We start from the raw sequence: 18,501 nt of genomic DNA, 5'->3' as shown, positions 1-18,501 counted from the left end.
TGTATGGATTGCTTTTTGGCAGCTAGTGGGAGAGTCAGGTTGGGCTCAGAATATTAGGAGGAGAAGAGGTGGAAAAAGGAAGGCTCAATGACTAGACCATCTAAATGGGTGCTTTATGCTGCTTCAGAGTATTCCGTTTCCCAACAAATGGAAGACGAACTCCAATTGTTGAGGATTTTGTTTAATCTGCTTACAGTGATTTCCCTATGCTTGTTAGAACTGTGCACCACTATCAAAAGTGAGATCCTGTAAACGCCATATCTGATACCAGATCCTGCACTGGAGAATCAAATTGCATGGCCAAAAGTCAAAGCAGCCATATGCATGCACAGGGAAGAAAAAACATACCGAGCCTGAGCTTTATTTTGCTGTTTCCTTCATTGCAGTTCCTACTTCCAAAGCTGCCGCTCCAGTTAAGAGCAAGAACTGCAGCAGCAGAACTGCAGCAGTGCCCATGTGTGTACATAGTGACCTGGTTTGCACATACTGCTACACCATAGTTTATTAAACTGTGATTTATTACACCATGGTTTGTTTGATCATCTGAATCTTGTTCAGCAGCTCAACTGTGATGTGTGTGCTGCAACCAACTATGATCTGAAGCCATGGTTTGTTATTGGCTTACGAACCTTAACTATGGCTTGGTGTTGCGTGTGAACCAGGCCATTGCTTCTTTAGACCACAGGCCTTATTTGATACTTCTGAGTTTCAGGATCTCAAAATGGAGAGAAGTTTCTGGAGTTTTTGCCATGATCTTGCCAGTAGGTTCCAAAACCTGACCAGGATTTTATTTTTTTTAATAGCAACCTTTTGCAGCGCAGTTGACTGGTCTGTTGCTTGTTGCTATGTATATGTGGTAGGAACTGCCAGTGCAGGGTTAGGCAGATCCAAAAGTGTCCATAGGTTCCTTTTGAGAGATGGGCAGGTTCCCCTACCTGTAAAATCACTTGACATTATATGCTGTTGGGGGATTTGTACCTGCCCATATGCAAGCATTATTGCGCATGAAAAATCAGGGGTCTTCTCTAAGCTGTGTGAAATGGATTGTTCTTCAGGGCTTACACCCAACATTATTTAAACTTGGTGCTGAATGCAAGTCCTGCTGGGATTGGCTCTTCAAAACAAACATTGATCAATGGCTAAGGAAAGTAGGGGATATTATGGTGATGAAGAATTGCAAGTCATATCTGCCTTTCAGAGGGAAGAATGAAAACAATCCAGATTTCTCAACAAAACTGGTTGTTGTTTTTATTTTGTATTGGAACAACAACTACAGAAGGAATGAAGTGATACATGCGGACATTCTCACTCTGATATGACAGTATTTGTCATACGACATGTGCTTGCTGCATGATTGAAATGATATTTTGTAATTATGAAATCAATTTAAGATAAAAGAAGTGTGAAGAAAAAAGCGTGCATACCTTAAACCATAAAAACAACAACGAAAAGGTTTTTCTGCCTCATAGCTTCCTCTTACTAAGTTCTTCCTCAGGCATTAAAAATGTCTTATGTGGTTTAAGTTTCAGTATTGATCAAAGTTAAAAGGCACGGGTTCATGTTTGGAGAGGCATGCTGTAAGCCTGAAATCAATTAAACAGGAAATATAGATCATAACTTTCCTCCATGTGTTCCAAAGTCCTAGTTTTTAGATGAGCTTGTGGGGCTGCTGTATGGTTCCCCAGTATTCCATGGTATTTGTACTCTTTGGGGTGCATGAATTTTTGGATAGTTTTCTTCAAAACTCCACTCTCCAAGCTTGGTTATCTATCATGCAAACCCACCTCCCCTTTTTGGGTAGTTGTTCAGACTGTGGTTCAAAGGCCACATTGGTGTGCTGCCCTACAACCCTGTTTTCTCATGAGTGAAGATAGTTGAGCTATATAATAATCTGGACGCCATTTTTCTGTGAGGGCTCGCACTTAGAGAGTACATGACCTTGTGTGATGTGAGTTCACTGATAAGGATCCATGAGAATGACTACTTTTCCCTTCAAGCCTGAGGGACGAATGAGCTTTTTAAAGGATTCCCTCAAGAGGAATTCTGGCATCAGTCACCTGTGTATTTGGAAAAGGCATAGGATCTTTGTACAGGAGAGATGGTATACAACCCAAAAGGAGACATTGACATAAAGTGTGGAAAATCTCTTATCTCTCCAAGCACTTTTCCCTTCCTTAAGCGTGAAACTGTCACACCTTGATTAAATTGGATAGAGCCACTAGGGAACTTGATAAATTCAAATTCGGTTTGTGGGCTGAGTTTCGTCATTCCCCAGTTGGGAATTGGCTTTTAGCTGAGAGCTGTATAGCTGCCTAATGTGTACCAGTGGGCAGCATATATATCTGGCCTTTCCTGTCCCACCTTCATCTCCATCTGCTAGTAACTTGCTTATATTATAAATACAAGTTCTTTGCTTCTAAAGAGCAGTGCGCTTATTCCCCACCTAAAGACCTAATCTTCTGTTTGTCACATAACACGCTGGTGCTTTTAAAGCAGCTTAGGAGTCTCCATATGGAGGCACATTATGCGCTCCGTTATGCTGCTCTGGGCTGTGTGATCTGATTAGGTTTTCTGCACTTAGGAGAGCCAAACCTCTTTTAGCAATAGGATTGAGGAGGCGAAGGCCTCAATGACTATGGTGCTTTTCGTTGGCTGCATGTTTTGCTTAAGCGGTTTTGAAGGAACGTCGCCGCTGGACTTCTTCAAGCAGCTCCCAGGGCTAAAGTGACAATAGTGCTTCCAGGCACCGAATCTGTGGTGGTATGGATCACACTCATCCATGTTGTGGTGTTTGACACTGGTAAGTGGAGGGAGATGCATGGCACAATGGGATTGAAGCTGGAAAGTTTTTACCCAACTATAAAAGGCTTGCCACTTTATTTTACTCTTCTACCTTCCCTGGCTGACAATTTTTTTAAAAAATCCCCCCCCAACTCATTTTTAAGATACCCGTTTGCACAAGGTGTTTTCTGAGGATTCCCTCCCCCTTCCACCACCTCACCCCACCCCCACTATTCATATTGTAATCTCTTGGAAGTTAAGCCGTATCATTAAAAAGCACAAACCACTGCGGTCACCAGATACCATGATGGTACTCCATTCTGTTCTCTCTCACCACACAGTACAGTGGTACCTTGGTTCTCAAACGCCTTGGTTCCCAACACCCAAAAACCCAGAAGTGTTCTGGTTTGCGAACGTTTTTCGGAACCTGAACGTTTGATGCGGCTGTCAGCTATTGTTTCCGGGGTGCCTGCACCAATCAGAAGCTGCACCTTTGGTTTTTCAAACATTTCTGAAGTCAAACAGAGTTCCAGAATGGATTAGGTTCAAGAACTAAGGTGCAACTGTATTTGGCGCTTTTGTTTTTGCTATTTATTTTGCGTTTTTGTTTTTGAGGGTCTTCCAGTTAATTTGTTTTTGTGACTGTGTGGAACCCAGTTCAGCTACTGATTGATTGATTGATTGTGTGACTGCAGAAATTGATAAAAGCCCCCCATCCAAACAATGACTATCATCAGTGCAGGTACGAAAAAATAACCATTTTAATTTTTATCATCTACAATACTGTCTTATTTATTTTATAGTATAGTACATTGATTATTGCTTTTATTTTATGGATTAGTGGTCTCATTGGATAGTAAAATTCATGTTAAATTGCTGTTTTAGGGGTTGTGTTTAAAAGTCTAGAACGGATTAATCTGTTTTGCATTACTTTCTATGGGAAAGCGCGCCTTGGTTTTGAAACGCTTTGGTTTTGAAACGGACTTCTGGAACAGATTAAGTTTGACAACCAAGGTACCACTGTATTCTTTGCCCATTGAGCATGCCCCATCTGGGGTTTGGGTGGCATCTTTCCCTTTAGGATGTCCTCCTCCCCCCACAAAAAGCTTTTTTAAAAAACTTCAAGCGTTTTGTTTCCCTAAGCCTGATGATGATTCCTCCCATTTGTGCATTGGTGGTGCTGTTTCGATTACGTACTGTAAGAATGTACCCTCAGAAAGTGAGTTTACTATTAGTATATGGACATTTGTGAGGAAGTGGTCCTGTGACTGGATTTTCACAAGAGCATTCTGTCCTCTAAATAATAGTTTTCTCAGGGCAGACCGTCCACCTCAAAATAATTGTGCAAATCAGCCCTGTAATCTGTTGCTCGCGTTTGAACACTTCTTGCTTTGCTCCTTAGTTTGTGTCAGAAATAATGATGAAAAGGTTTCACAAACCACTGTAGTCAACCATGATTAGAAGATAATTAAATGAACAGGGAGCATCATGTACAATATTTGAGAAGTTAAAGTTGCATTGTGGAACATATTCTTCCATCTCAAAATAGTTGTGTGAAATGACTCCAAATTCTTCCTATTGTTGTTGTTTTTGTTCCTTTTCTAAAGTAACTGTGTAGTTTCATTGACATGATTATTTCCAGGACACCTTGCATGGTGCGAGTGGCTTGCAAACTGAATTTTTTTATTAGAAAACAAAACATTGAGATGGGAAGGAGTTGTGCAATGTAATGGAGATTTGGGGACAGGGAGGAGGTTGCAACAGGGCAGTGGCAGAAGCTGTTAACTGGAGTAGATGTAGAGAAATAAGAGGAATTGGAAGAATTTTAATAGGCAGGGCCAAGTAGAAGGTATTGATGCTGCAGCAGCCCTCCAAAAATCAGACACTTGTAATAATTCAGAGGTGGCGGTTTGGAGTAGCCACCAATTTTTGAACTAAAATTTACGCAAGGGTGCTTTGTTTGGGAATTTGAATGGCAATGGCAAGATGGTAACCGTATAGCACAATTTGAAAGAGATGTTTAATTTGTAAGTAGTCTTGGAAGTTTTGAATTGCCTTTCCAGGAAGTGTTGGATCTAGAAATGAATTAATGCCCATTGCACAGTTGTATTATTGGAAGAGTCGCGCAGTTGTGAATATGCAGGAATCTAACATACCAGAATGCGGCAATACATTTTGCAGGTGTAGCAGCAGCAGGCCTGATCTACTGTAATGAATTGTTAGGGAAACAAATGAGGCTGGTTCCTCTTTTGGATCACTCAATGCATTTTAGGTGCCTCTCATTGTTAAATCTACCCAATTATTTTTTTTCTATGAAAATGCAAAGTTTTAACATAATTTGCACTATTATTAGGTGTTTCATGAGTAATTTGAAATATTTGGGAACCTGCTTTACAAAGATTTTAAAATGATCACCCATGCATGCATGGTGCCTATCTTTTCTAGACAACACATCCTTTGTTCCCTTAGGTACAGTATGTACAGTATTTTTAAGTTACAAGTGTGCTTGGATTCACAGAAAATAGTGGCAGACTTTTCACTGTTTAATTGCCTGCTGCATTTGTTTTCCCACTTGTGTTTTCATTTTTCTATTGCAAAAATTGCAGCAAGGACAACATCCGCACTGTCATATAACTCTTGTTCTTGCATGTTTCAAGGCTGTGGATCTTACTGGACTTTCTTTACCTAGAGGACTAAATACTTCACTTAAAGCCTTAAATTCACATTCAGAATACTGCAAGAAAGACTTAAGTGGATAGCCCAAAGTTCTAGTATTACCTGAGATTGCTACACCTGAAAAAAGGAATTGCAGCATTCCAGTACGTTAGATTTCTCCCCGTCCACTTTCTCAGTCGCACCCTAAGAGCCTATGATATGAGCAGTGTAGACCCAGACTAGGCCTCTTTCCTTAAAGTAACAAATATCTGTGTGTTGGGAAAAGATTTTGCTTGAGCCTTCTTTCTCTCGTATGTATAATGCATGAGAGAGTTGGCGTCTGATTAAGAGGTAAAATAAATATTTACAAGATATCATGTTATACCAGCAGGCATTGATATAAGGGAAAGGTGTCATCTTACATATTTTAAGGTTGCTTCTCTTGTGAAATACATAGAGGGGTGTGTGTGTGTGTGTGTGTGTGAGAGAGAGAGAGAGAGAGAGAGAGAGAGAGAAGAAGAGAGCACGCACGCATACTATTATTTATTAGATTTCATACCCACCCTTCACCATAAGGCCCCAGGGAAGGTTACAACAAAACAATTCTAAAAAAAATGGTTACAACCATAAATTAAAAGAAGTGTTCAAATGGCGACTTCATTATACATCTGTAAGCGCCATGCGAAAACGTCTTCTTCAACCAGGCCTTGGACTGATTAACAGTCTATGTCCTTTTAAATGTGTTTGCAAGAGGGTGTGTGTTTTGTTTTGTTTCTGGTTATGTTCTTTGTGGTTTTATTCTGTATTTTATGCTGTGAACTGCCCTGAGATCTTCAAATGAAGGGTGGTATACACATTTAATAAGTAATAATAATAGTAATAACAAAACAGCTTCATTTGTAAAACAATCACATTTATTAACAAAATGCAGACATTTAAAAAATAAATCTATAAAGTCAGTTAAAAATAGTTCTGAGACAGATGCAGACTGGGATCATGATCTCCACTTGTTGAAAACATGTGGGATATGTTTATCATAAGGAGATCTGGGGTTCCTACACATCATACATTTAAAGTACATCCCTACCAAAACCCTGGGAACTTTACCCCTCCGAGAGCTACAATTCCCAGCACAAACTACAGTTCCCATTTTTTACTTTTGCAGGGTAGAGGGAGAGAAGAGAAATCTCTTTTAAATGTATGGTGTGTACACAGCCAAATTGTGAAGAAGCAGACTTCAGACAAAGGCACCGTGCCGTCTTTTTGAGTAGTGTGTGTGTGTGTTTATACAACCTTGTCTTTCTGGATCTTCTAGTTGTGGGCATGACTTCTGGAGCCGTACCAGAGCCTTTAAAGTGTAATATTTAAGCTTTTCACTCCCTGCCGTCTGACTACCAAAAGTAACTGTCTGTACCCTGATAGCATTTGTCGGGGCTAAACTTGGTTGTAGATTGACCTGGTATGGACAGGTATTTCCCGTTCTGTTCCCGCCTCGCAGCCGACAAGAGATTGCCCAAAAGCAGTCAAAGTTTGGATTCTGCTGGCTTCGCCTGTCACCGGTAAAGCCTTGCATTTCCAGCTTGTGCCTTCCTTATGAGCCTTCCAAGCACGAGGTGGCTGATGACTGTTCTTGGACCGAAGTCATGGGTATGTTGGCTAGATTTTTATCTCTCCGTTCTCACCCTGCCATATATGAGGAGAGATGAAGGAGGAGGATTTGCTGTCTAATTAGCAGCATTCCTGAGACGTGACTGGGTGGTGCTGCAGCCCTGTTGCGTTTGCTGCAGTCAGCTGCTCGACAATCCAAAAGTGTTCCAGGAACTTACTCTGTTCTGGGACTATTTGAAGAGAGACACAGATGGACTGGTGGTTGGTGTTTCTCTCCGCCGAGAAGAGCAATTTGTACTCTGTATAAAGGAATATGGATAAATTTGGAAAGCATGGCAGGTCCGGATTTGTTAGGACTCGCATTCCTAGACCTCAGGTCCTACTGCAGCCAATCCAGCCTTCTGGTCATCCAGGTGCTTGCAGGTAATTCTCACACCTTTTGTTTTGGGATGCCTCCTTTTTTGGTGATTTACACTAGCATAGAAGGTGGCATGGAGTTAGGAAGACGGTATTGTACTCTGCTGGTAGTGTAATCAAATGGGAAATCCCAAATTTAAGGGACGAATAAAACTCAGTACGCAAAGATTGTAGCAAATACCGGTAATTGATATTGCTTGTTTGTTTGTTTATTTTGCAATAGCAGTCTAAATTGGTGCATTTTAAAAGAGCTTCTTAGTAGTCTGTTTCAGGAAATGCAAAAAGTTGTTTCAGTGTTAGAAACTGCTGCATAAACCCTTATTAAAGAAATGATAACTTGTCTTGGAAACTGTTTCTGAGTAAAGGGAAGTAAGGGGATAGCATAACTTCTAATGGACTGAAATTTTCTCAATCATAGTTTAGAGCCAAATGTGGGAGTACGCCCAGAGTTTTTATATAAGATATACATAGGCTACATTTCTCAGCGCCTTTGTTTGCTTGTTGGTTCCAGTGAAAGCAGCTGGACAAGCTTCCAAGGAGATATACTTAGGAATCACAGTATCTGTATATGTATTGTGGTATTGTGGATATTTAGTCAACTATCATGCACTCTGACTTGGGAAGTACTTTCCATTTCCCATATTAATATAAGGCAGATTGATACATCAATACAAGTTTGGTAGTTTTGTTTTTGTTTTGACAGGCATTTGTTACCAGGAGTTTTTTCTTTGCTTTATATACTTCTCGTTCTAACAGGCTAGTTTTGGGATTTTTGGTGGGGAAGTCGTGACTGAAGGATGGGCTTCTGGGAAATTGTCAAGAAGCAATGGCAAATAAAATAAGAGGAGGGTCTACTTCATTTTGAAATCTTTAGATGGCGCAGTTTAAGATGACTGTGGGTTTTTTTTATTTAAAAAATCTTGAAAGTGTTTATAAGGGTCTCAATTTCAATATATCTGTTGTTGTTTTTGCCTCAGACTGCATCATGTATGGGATTTTAGTACAGTGGTACTCGGGTTAAGTACTTAATTCGTTCCAGAGGTCCGTTCTTAACCTGAAACTGTGCTTAACCTGAAGCACCACTTTAGCTAATGGGGCCTCCTGCTGCTGCCACGCTGCCGGAGCCCGACTTCTGTTCTTATCCTGAAGCAAAGTTCTTAACCCGAAACACTATTTCTGGGTTAGCGGAGTGTGTAACCTGAAGCGTATGTAACCCGAGGTACCACTGTATTAACCAAAGCCTGATGATGGAAATTCAAATATACTGCTTAAATTGAAATCATGCATGCATGCATGTAAGTCACCCAGTGCTTGCATAATGAATACTCTGTTACGTATTTGCAGGCATGATTGATGGTGCCTGTGTCTACGTGATGCTTGCAAAATGATATGCCAAAAATCCCAATAGTTTAATTGCTCTTCCGAATGGCCACATGTTCAATTAGTGTCCCAGTAACCACAGCATCCGTACTGGATTGCCAAAAAGATGCCTAGCCTTGTTGAACCCCGCAGTTTTCAGTGCTATCCTTTCCAAGAACTGTTACTAAGGCTGTGGTTATTGATCCAGATTCCCTTGCATCATCTCCCACTCCTCCTCACCCTTCCAAATTCAGGTTGATGAAGCCTGTATTTCTAGTGTCAGCACGCCGACTGAGTGCCAGCTGTGCTGCATTTTCTCGCAATTCAAAAAAACCTGACTAGGTCACATTCCACAAGGTGACCAAACTTCATGCAGAAACTATTTGGTGCATTTTTGTGGCGGGGTTAACTCGTCTTTGAGATAAGCCTTAAAATAAACACCTATCCCTTTTTCTCTTTGTCTGTGACCCTGAATTTAACCCCATCTGTACATCTTGATTCAAAGAAGATGTACTTATAAGTGGCAGGTGCAGCGCTGAAGTCTGGATTTGGTTTTGTGAGCCAAACTGACCCCTCTCCATCTGGGGGTGGGGGGAAATGGTGACTGCAAGGAGCTTATGGATCTGTGCTTTTAATTTGCATGGCCCGCAAATCTCTTTAAGCATGCAGCTTAAGTGGATCCTTCTTGGGTTCTGTTTTGGTGGCATTGGAAATAGTTTATTCCTCTGCTGTTTACATCATTCCTTGCTAATCACTGAGCCGGAATAGTTTCTGTTTCCCAATGTTCTTCTTGAACAGCAAATGCTTCCCAAAAACGGGGGGGGGGGGGGGAGGGAGAGAGACAGAGAATGCCCCCATTGTTATATGGTAGAAATTTGGTCTCCTCTGAAGGATGGGGTTGCAAAACCGTATTAAATTATATGATAGGTTTGTACTGATCAAGTTAGTTGCATAACCATCTAAACCGGCTTTCGCCAGCCAAACACCCTCCAGCTGTTTTGGACTACAAGTCCCATCAGCCCTGCATCAATGCACCAGCTGGGGCTGATGGGAACTGTAGTCCAAAACAGCTGGACGGCAGTGGGCTGGTCTAAATATGGTGGGAAACGCTTTCTGTCTAAGAATGAAAAAGGGGAATTTGTACATTCTACGTGTCATACTGTCTGGTGGAAGAGCATGTTAGACATGTATCAAAATGACTACAAGGCCTGATATTCAAAGCACATGCTGTTTAAAACCCAACTGGAAAACGGTGGTTGCCCTTCCAAACTTGTGAGGTATGGGAAGTGAGGAAGGCCTCCTTTGGAAAGAAATTCCAGAGGGATTTGGTGGAGGGGGGGAGGAAGGAATCATAAAGGTTCCTCTTTGAAAACCTTTCAGATTCTGACTTTCTTTTCATTTCAGTGGCACCAGTAGTGTCCCATCAGGCCTCTCAGTGAATTTTAGAAACATAGAATTGTGGAGTTGGAAGGGACCACGAGGGTCATCTAGTCCAACCCCCTGCAGTTCAGGAATCTTTTGCCCAGCGTGTGGCTTGAACTCACAACCCTGGAATTAAGAGTCTCAATCTCTACCGACTGAGGAAAGGTATGCAACTTCCTCTCTCACTGGATCACTCCTACGCTTGCCAGGGAAAGTCTGCCACACATCTCAGTGTATGTATTAGTTATGCATTGGCTGACTAGCATGAGTTATAGCACCCTTCAGGGTCAGACAGGAGATTACAAGTATTGAAACAGCGTGCTCAGCTGCTTTGGAACCCTTTGTTTGTTTCATAACATTTATACAGTATGCCGTTTGATTGTAAAAAACACACACAAAGGAATAAGCAAAAAACAACAACACACAATAAAGTGATCAGTCAAGAACAGCTATATAAAACAAAAAATAAATAAATAAAATTAATGATAAGAGAAGCAGAGATTAAAACACATGCCAGAATTCTAGATATCTGAGTAAAAGGTAAAGGGACCCCTGACCATCCATTAGGTCCAGTCGTGACCGACTCTGGGGTTGCAGAACTCATCTCGCTTTATTGGCCGAGGGAGCTGGCGTACAGCTTCCGGGTCATGTGGCCAGCATGACTAAGCCGCTTCTGGCGAACCAGAGCAGTGCACGGAAACACCGGTTACCTTCCCGCCAGAGCAGTACCTATTTATCTACTTGCACTTTGGCGTGCTTTCGAACTGCTAGGTTGGCAGGAGCAGGGACCGAGCAACTGGAGCTCACCCCGTCACGGGGATTTGAAACGCCAACCTTCTGATCAGCAAGTCCTAGGCTCTGTGGTTTAACCCACAGCGCCACCCGTGTCCCTTAGATATCTGGGTAGGCTTGCCTAAACAAAAATGTTTTTACAAGGTGCCAAAAAGTGAAAGTGCCTGCCTGATGGCAATAGGCAGGGAGTTCCATACTAAAAATTCAATTTCTTACTAATGCAGAAGGAGTATTGTGTGGCAGCTATGTAACACTGCCGTTTTTGCAGATTGAAGTGGTCAAGTGATCATGTAAGGGGTAAGGTGGTCCTGTAGGTAAACCAGTCCCAAGCTGCGACAGGGTCTCACTCCTGCCAGCAATCGTGCTGCACCATTTTGCACACTAACTGTAGCTTCTTCAGCCTGGATAGCTCCCACAGTTGGTGGGAGCATGGTGCTGATAATGCCAAGGTTTCAAGTTTGATCCACAAATGGGACAGCTGCAGATTCTTGCATTGCACAGGGTTGGACTAGAAGATGATCAGCTCTGCAATTCCATGATGCTATGATTCTAGATCATGTGCAAGAGAAGCCCAAATAGAGCATTAGAAGTCGTCTTCTCTCCTCCACCTCCTCTAGATGAGTGGGACAAAGGCCTTTATTGTACATCTGTTGATGTATCTAGTCAAGGAATTGGTAGCTGAGCTTAAGAGGGAACCTAGATGTTTGCCTTCCACATCCCATCCAACCGTCTTACAACTTGAGCCACAATGTTTCCAAAACTGTTTTGAAGTACAGTGGTACCTTCGGATGCGAACGGGATCTGTTCCAGAGCCCCGTTCGCATCCCGAGCAGAACGTAAGACGCGGCAGTGTGTCTGCACGGGTCGCGTTTCGCTGCTTCCGCACATGTGTGTGACGTCATTTTGACAGTCTGCGCATGCGCGAGTGGCAAAACCCAGAAGTAACACGCTCCGTTACTTCCGGGTCGCCGTGGAGCGCAACCCGAAAGCGCTCAACCTGAAGCGTATTTATCCCGAGGTATGACTGTAGATCAAAACTGCAAAAACTTCTTTAAATTGAGAAAGAAAAGCTGCTGTTTGTTGTCAGGTGAAGCAAAAAAACACTCATCTTGGAGGAAATACAAATTGCCCCACATTGTGCTTTTGGCTCAGCAGCAGAGAAAGCAGGAGATCATCATATACGTAGTAAAAGCTGTTTCATTTTTACCCCTTCATTATTGATAAATCAGTGTAACGGGAAATGGAGGACACAGCTCATTCAGCCTCCAATTCCTTGGCACATCAGGGATGACTTTGCAGAGGGGCTCTCAGCTGCATGGGCCTCCTTTGAGAGAAGTTCCTCTCTGAACTGTGAGAAAGCCTGTGCATTTTGTAATTGGCTAAGTAGCCTGTCAGGGTTACATTTAGCAGGTGCCAGTGCCATTGAACTTGGTTTCTTCGCTTGATACAGTGATTTGGAAGTGAAGGTAGTCCTCTCTCACTACCCTTTGATTTTGACTTGGCTCATGAATTTGATAAGCAGGTGCTCTCCTTTTAGTTGACCTAGTTGCCACAAATGTTGAGAAACTGAATGCCATTTGTGCCTGTAGAGGCAACAGCCACCCTAGTGCATATAGGGAAAAACAGAACTGGGAGTGGTGAGAACTGCCCTGTGGCTGTTATACAATTACTTCACCTCCCCGTTCGTTGCCTAATCTTTTTATCCTTTTACGTTAACAGTTTCCATCCACGTTAACACTGAATTGGCATTTGTGGAAAACCTCAGAGCCCTGCTTTGAGCATGTCTACTTATTGGAGTTTTATTTATTTTACAAGGAAATTCACCAAGATAAAAAGAAAAATCCAGGCATAATTAATAACGCCAAACAGGGAGAAAGGGAAGAAAGAGTTTCCATTAAGCCACAGGTCATATATGGCTACATTCCTTAGCTCAAAATCAGTGGTCACACATATGTTGATTAAACAATTTCATTTTCATTCTCAAAAAATTATGAAGCCATAACTATTATACAAGGAACAGCCTTGCGTTCTACAATGTTGAATAAATACATTCAGTCAGGAAATGTGTGTGAGAAAGAAATTATGTTCTCTTGCTCTAATGAGATACCTTAGCTTGGCCATCAGGGTATAATCTCAACATCTATTAAAGCACTCTGTGATAGATGGAATGTTCCTTAACATCCATTTGGAAATAGGTATCTACAGTATTGGAATTTTGATCTATGAAATTCTTAACCTGTGGTGTTGCTTTGTTGAACTAGTGGCTGCATACAAGAGCCACATATAGTGGAATTAGACCTGAATTCAGATCTGCATTCAGATCTGTTAAAACTATTGGATGGCCATTTGCCCATATTCTGACTGACCTCCTTTGCAGGGTTTGTGAGAATAACATGAAGGGAGGTAGAAGAGTGGAACAATATGATAATCTTTATTGTCATTGTCCCATACAGAACAACAAAATTGACAAATCTACATAAAACATTCAAAACCCAGCAAGCCTGCTATCCCAGCTATCCCAACCTGGTTAGCCTCTAAAAACTCTGATACCCCATTTTTAAATACAATATACTCCCATAGAGACTCCTTATACTATGTTTAAAACCAAAATCGCATTTGGGTAGAAACTGTTTCTCAGGTGGCTAGTCCTAGTCTTTATAACCCTGTACCTTCTTCCAGAAGGCAGAAGCTGAAAGAGATCATTTCCGGGGTGCACACTATCCTGCGCTATCTCTGCAGCTTTCTTATGGCACCTGGAAGCATAGATTTGACCCAAGGTGGGAAGAGTGCACCCAATTATTCTCTCCGCAGTCTTTACAACCCTGGACAGCATTGTTTTTTCGCTGACCGTTCAGCTCCCAAACCACACACACAGACCATAAGTTAATACACTCTCCACAGTACAATGGTAAAATGCCATCAACAGGTCCTCTGAGCATGCTCCTCTGAGGTCTTCAGAAGGGTAGGATAAAATGCAATTTAAAAAGGAACTAACCTCCACTGGCCTCTTGTAATGTAAAACCATAAAGCAGATAAGCATCATAAAACAGCATTCCAGCAGCAAAGGGAACCAATTCTTTGAATCTTTTACCTCCCAAGACCTGAAGGAAGAGATGCATCTAAATGTGAAATCAGAAAACAAGCAATGTGGGGGACAACAGTCAAGTCCACAAGCTTGCTTGTGTCGCAACTTGATTCTTAAGCTTTCCCTGAGCTGATTCACACAACATACTAAGCCACACTTTAGCTTAGCAGGACCATGCAAATGTGCAGACTCCTGGAGGGGAAGTCGCATACGCTTTGCTACTCCCTTAGTGCTCCACACTAAGCAAAGCCAAGGTTTGCCTTAACACAACCTTGAGTCTCTGTTCCAGTGGCATGCTAAGCCAAACTGGCAGCAAAAAGGATCTGGGAGGAGCAAATCGGCTCTGGAGCCCAACAGGAGCTCACCTGTTTGTGCAATCTCACAAAACCAAGGTTTACCTTAGCATGCTGTGTGGACCAGGCCACTGGTACAGTGAACAAACATTAAGAGCCCAGAAGTTCAAACCCCGTATGGGACTGGTGTATATGCCTGCATTTCAGGAAGTTGGACTAGATGAGCCATAGAGTCACTTCTAACTCTACGATTCTGTGTATGCACCAGTAGCCTCTGGGAACTGCAGGTGTTTGTGGAGAGGCAACAGTCCTGGTTGCAGATAATAGGCTGTCACCTCCACACTCTGTTCTAATACAACACCTATACCGAACAGGTCCTTAGCAGTTGCTAGCCTTTTGCATTCTTGATTTTAATTCTGTTGTATACAACTGAATGGAATATCATTTTTTTCTGTGTCAGAAATAGATGGTTTCCATGTAAAAAAAAAAGCCTGTAAAATCATAAGAAGAGCCTGGTAGATCAGGCCAGGGTCCTACCTGTTGCATGGAGATCTCCACACCAAAGATTCAAAGCACATGGCAATCTCCCAAAGGATCCTGGGAACTGTAGTTTGTGAAGGGGGCTATAGCAATTGTAGATCTTGTAAAGAGCAGACTACAGCTCCCAAGATTCTTGGGGAGATGCCATGTGCTTTGAATCTTCCATGTAGAGATCTCTATACAACAGCCAAGTTACTGTGGCATCATCTGAAGTAAGCCCTGCTTTTTGCCTGGCTGGAATGTGCCCTGGACATCTCCTCCTTGCTGAATAGAGGTGTGTGTGTGTGTGTGTGTGTATGTGTGTAGAACCCTCTTGTGTTTTGCATGGGCAGAAAGTATCCTGCTGTACAAAGATAGGCGTTGGATCCACTGCTGCTTCTCATTTTGGCTACTGGGTCCTGCCCACTGCTGGCAGGCGGACCCCAGATCCCCACAAGGGAATGTTACTCACTCCTGCCCTATTGCCATATCTCCCCTTGCCTGTGCCCCTGTTGATCTGCACACCTCAACCTTCCTTCCCTCCCTCTCCACTGTCTCCAATTTTTAACTCTCCAAGGCACATATCTGCCTGCTTTCTCACTTGGCTGCTTTCCCCACCTCTTTTATGATTATTGTTGTTATTGCTGCAAAGTTTCTGCATTGCAAGGGAGTCCTTGTATCTGTTGATCAGGCCAATGTAGGTTTAAGTAATTGCTTAGTACAATCCGTTATTGCAACGAGAGTGCTCCAGGCATAAACTTGGAAGCAAATTAAAGAGGGACTTAGTTTCCCACTTCATTAACCCCCTCCCCCTTGCTCTTTTTTTTATCCCTTTCATCCATCTTCTCTCTGCTAACTGATTATTTGACCTTGAGAGACTAGTTGAAGGTTGGCGGAAGAGCTGAATTTCTTGAAGCTGTCTGTCATGTCCTCTGGCTTCCTACAACTCTCGGCGCCCCTCTTTACCAAATCCTTCTCTGGTTATATGTGTGGTGTGTGTACTATGTATACACAACTTTGTTGCCTGATCCACTTGAGTGGTCAAGCTTTCACCGGGCTCCTTGCTCAGCTGTGTCTGAATAAATCCTTTCTGCCTAAGCTCTGATAGCATCAGGCTAAAGGACCATTTAGTTCAGCATCCTGCTCCCTGTCAGCATCCTGTTCCTTGACCAGTCAGATGCAACAGCACTCCCCCCCAATTGTGATTCCTGGCGACTGCCATTCAAAGGTAGACTGCCTCTGACAGTGGAGGTACTTTGCCCCTAGAGATTACTCTAGTATTCGGAATTTTCTTCTTCCAGTGTTGTTGGCGTGGATGTCTTTGAGATGCTGCCATCACCATTTCCATTTTTATTGCAAGCTAAGTTGGAACCATTGTAAAGTGGATCACATTATTGTTGGCTTCTGCTTGTGGCAAGCAAGTCTACCCTTTAAAGCAGTTGAGAACAATAAGAGGAAATGCTCTTTATTAACGCAGCTGCTGAATTGGAAGGCTGTCTAATTCCATCCTCCATGTGGAAAGGGTGTTGAGAAATGCAAGGCAGGAATCCAATAGCTTGCGGGGGCGGGGAGCATCTATTTGGGTGGAATGATTCAACCTTGGAACAACCGACTGCATAGCAACCTTGGCTTATGTTTACTGGTCAGTAACCAGTGCAAAGGGCATATTTTGGCCTCGTGTGCATCTTTTCCCTTTTTTGGGGTCTGTTTTTATGGTGATGAATATTGAAAGTTACTTGATGGGCTCTAATGTTGAGTTAACAACTGGAAATGTCCACTAGGGTTATGTACAAATTAGTGGCTTAAAATGCAGCAAATCTGTTTTTGCCTTCTGCGTTTCAAGTCATATTTGCATGGCGCTGTACACATCGTAAGAGGAAGTGGGGATATCATCATCACCCAATGTGCACAGCCTATTCAGACACACATGCCCCAAACTCCTGTTCATGAAGCTGTCATTTGCACATGTGCACTTATGAGCACATGTGTGATTGCTGTCTCAAATGTGCACATATGTCTTAAGTTTGACGTGAATGTGGCTTAAGTTTTCTAGTTGGATTGAAGCGGGTTGGGGGCGGGGAAACACATCAAAAGCAGTAGATCTCCAGTAAGTGAAGGAATGATATGGTTTGTGGCTACCATCATGTGTATATGACTCCAAAAACTAGCAGAGGGAGTACACTGGATGCAGAGTAAGTAGTAATGCACACACAGCCCTAGATTGCAATTCTCTGCACCCTTAGCTGGGAGTAATCTTCTTTGAACACCACATCTGACATAACATGTATGGGATTCATCTGCTTGGATGACTTAATTTCTTACAGGCACACCACAAATCAGGTTGAGAAGAAGAAGAAGAAGAAGAAGAAGAAGAAGAAGAAGAAGAAGAAGAAGAAGAAGAATGCAGTTTGGATAGGAAATTAACAGCTAACCACTTGTGTTCTGGGTCCTTAAGCACATATAATGAGATTCAGGGCAGAGCTATGTCTTCTTTCTTCTCTTTCTTTGGCGATCACTCGTAGCCGAGTAAGATTGTCTTCCATAAACACAGGTTTAACAATGAGTCCGTAAGTGACTGTGGAGGCCAATTCTGGATCCACATGTCCTTCCACAGTGGGGACATTGGTTTACGAGTGGGAGCTGATCACAGTGTGGATTTGCCAAGCGTGCCTTCCTCCTAGCACGTTTCTCCCTTGCGTCCTGAGTTTGAGTGTCTTCAAAGTCCATGACACCTTTGGTAAAGGCTGTTATCATAGCGTTGACAGGCCCAGGTTTTGACTTCCAAAATGTATGCATTTGCTAAAGGAAAAATGCAGTGCATAGAAATGAGGGCAGTGCTATATGCGACTTGGTTGTTGGATTGGGTGCAACACAATGCCAGCACTTAAGGGTGCAATCCAAACCTGCAGTCGACTTCATGTGTGCCGGATAGGATGAAGTTCTCCCTTCACCCAGCTCAGAACAGCTCCCTGCCTATGGAATGATGCTCCCTGCTCTGCTCACAGGCAGAAGTACTGCTGCTGTACTCTGTATAAAGCTTGGAAATGGAGCATCTGGGCAGAGGGCAGGGGCTGAGCCAGCCTGGGAACCACTGGTGACATCATGGCCTTCCTTTGGATTACCCAATAAGGTGTTTTTTTTTATTAAAAAATGAAAATTAAAATATGAGAGTTCAAGTGAACTTGATTTAGTCATTTTCTTCTAATCCTCCTCCCCACTGTGTTATTGTAGCAGCTGCCCCCAATGATTCATTGCCAAAATAATCTACACTTTATCTAAATTGCTACTCGCCAGAGATCACTCAGTGTTCCTTCCTTGCTGCCTTCAAAGGGAATTGACTTAACTTCACTGACGCACACGTTGATTCAACGACCTCCGTGTTTCCAGATGTTTCTTATTTTTCAAAGTATTTCTTGAATCCCATACATTGTGTTTCCATAAAACATAGCAGATTCTAATCTACATCAGAAACAGCAACTTTGAAGTGTGCGTATATGTGTGTTCAATTTTTTTAAAAAAAGCATAATTCTCTGAAAATGTAGCACAAAGCAAATTCTTCCGTGACTTCTA

General features: G+C 42.5%; 1 protein-coding gene across 3 annotated transcripts in view; it reads left to right on the top strand.

The window, feature by feature from the left end:
• The window catches only part of ARHGAP40 (Rho GTPase activating protein 40), a 69,252-nt gene that overhangs the window by 23,634 nt on the left and 27,117 nt on the right, over positions 1–18,501 (top strand). The window contains exon 1 of one of the 3 annotated variants that reach the window (XM_053394046.1): positions 6,984–7,467. The exons of 1 other annotated variant lie outside the window; for it this stretch is intronic. In XM_053394046.1, the coding sequence (XP_053250021.1) occupies positions 7,358–7,467 (110 nt within the window). In that variant the 5' untranslated portion in view covers positions 6,984–7,357. Of the gene's footprint in view, positions 1–6,983; positions 7,468–18,501 lie in introns of those variants that run through there. One more of the 3 variants, XM_053394045.1, reaches the window with a different exon arrangement.

Source organism: Podarcis raffonei, chromosome 6 (genome assembly GCF_027172205.1).
Source record: "Podarcis raffonei isolate rPodRaf1 chromosome 6, rPodRaf1.pri, whole genome shotgun sequence".
NCBI classification, from domain to species: domain Eukaryota; kingdom Metazoa; phylum Chordata; class Lepidosauria; order Squamata; family Lacertidae; genus Podarcis; species Podarcis raffonei.
This window is presented reverse-complemented; position numbering and strand designations above follow the sequence as displayed.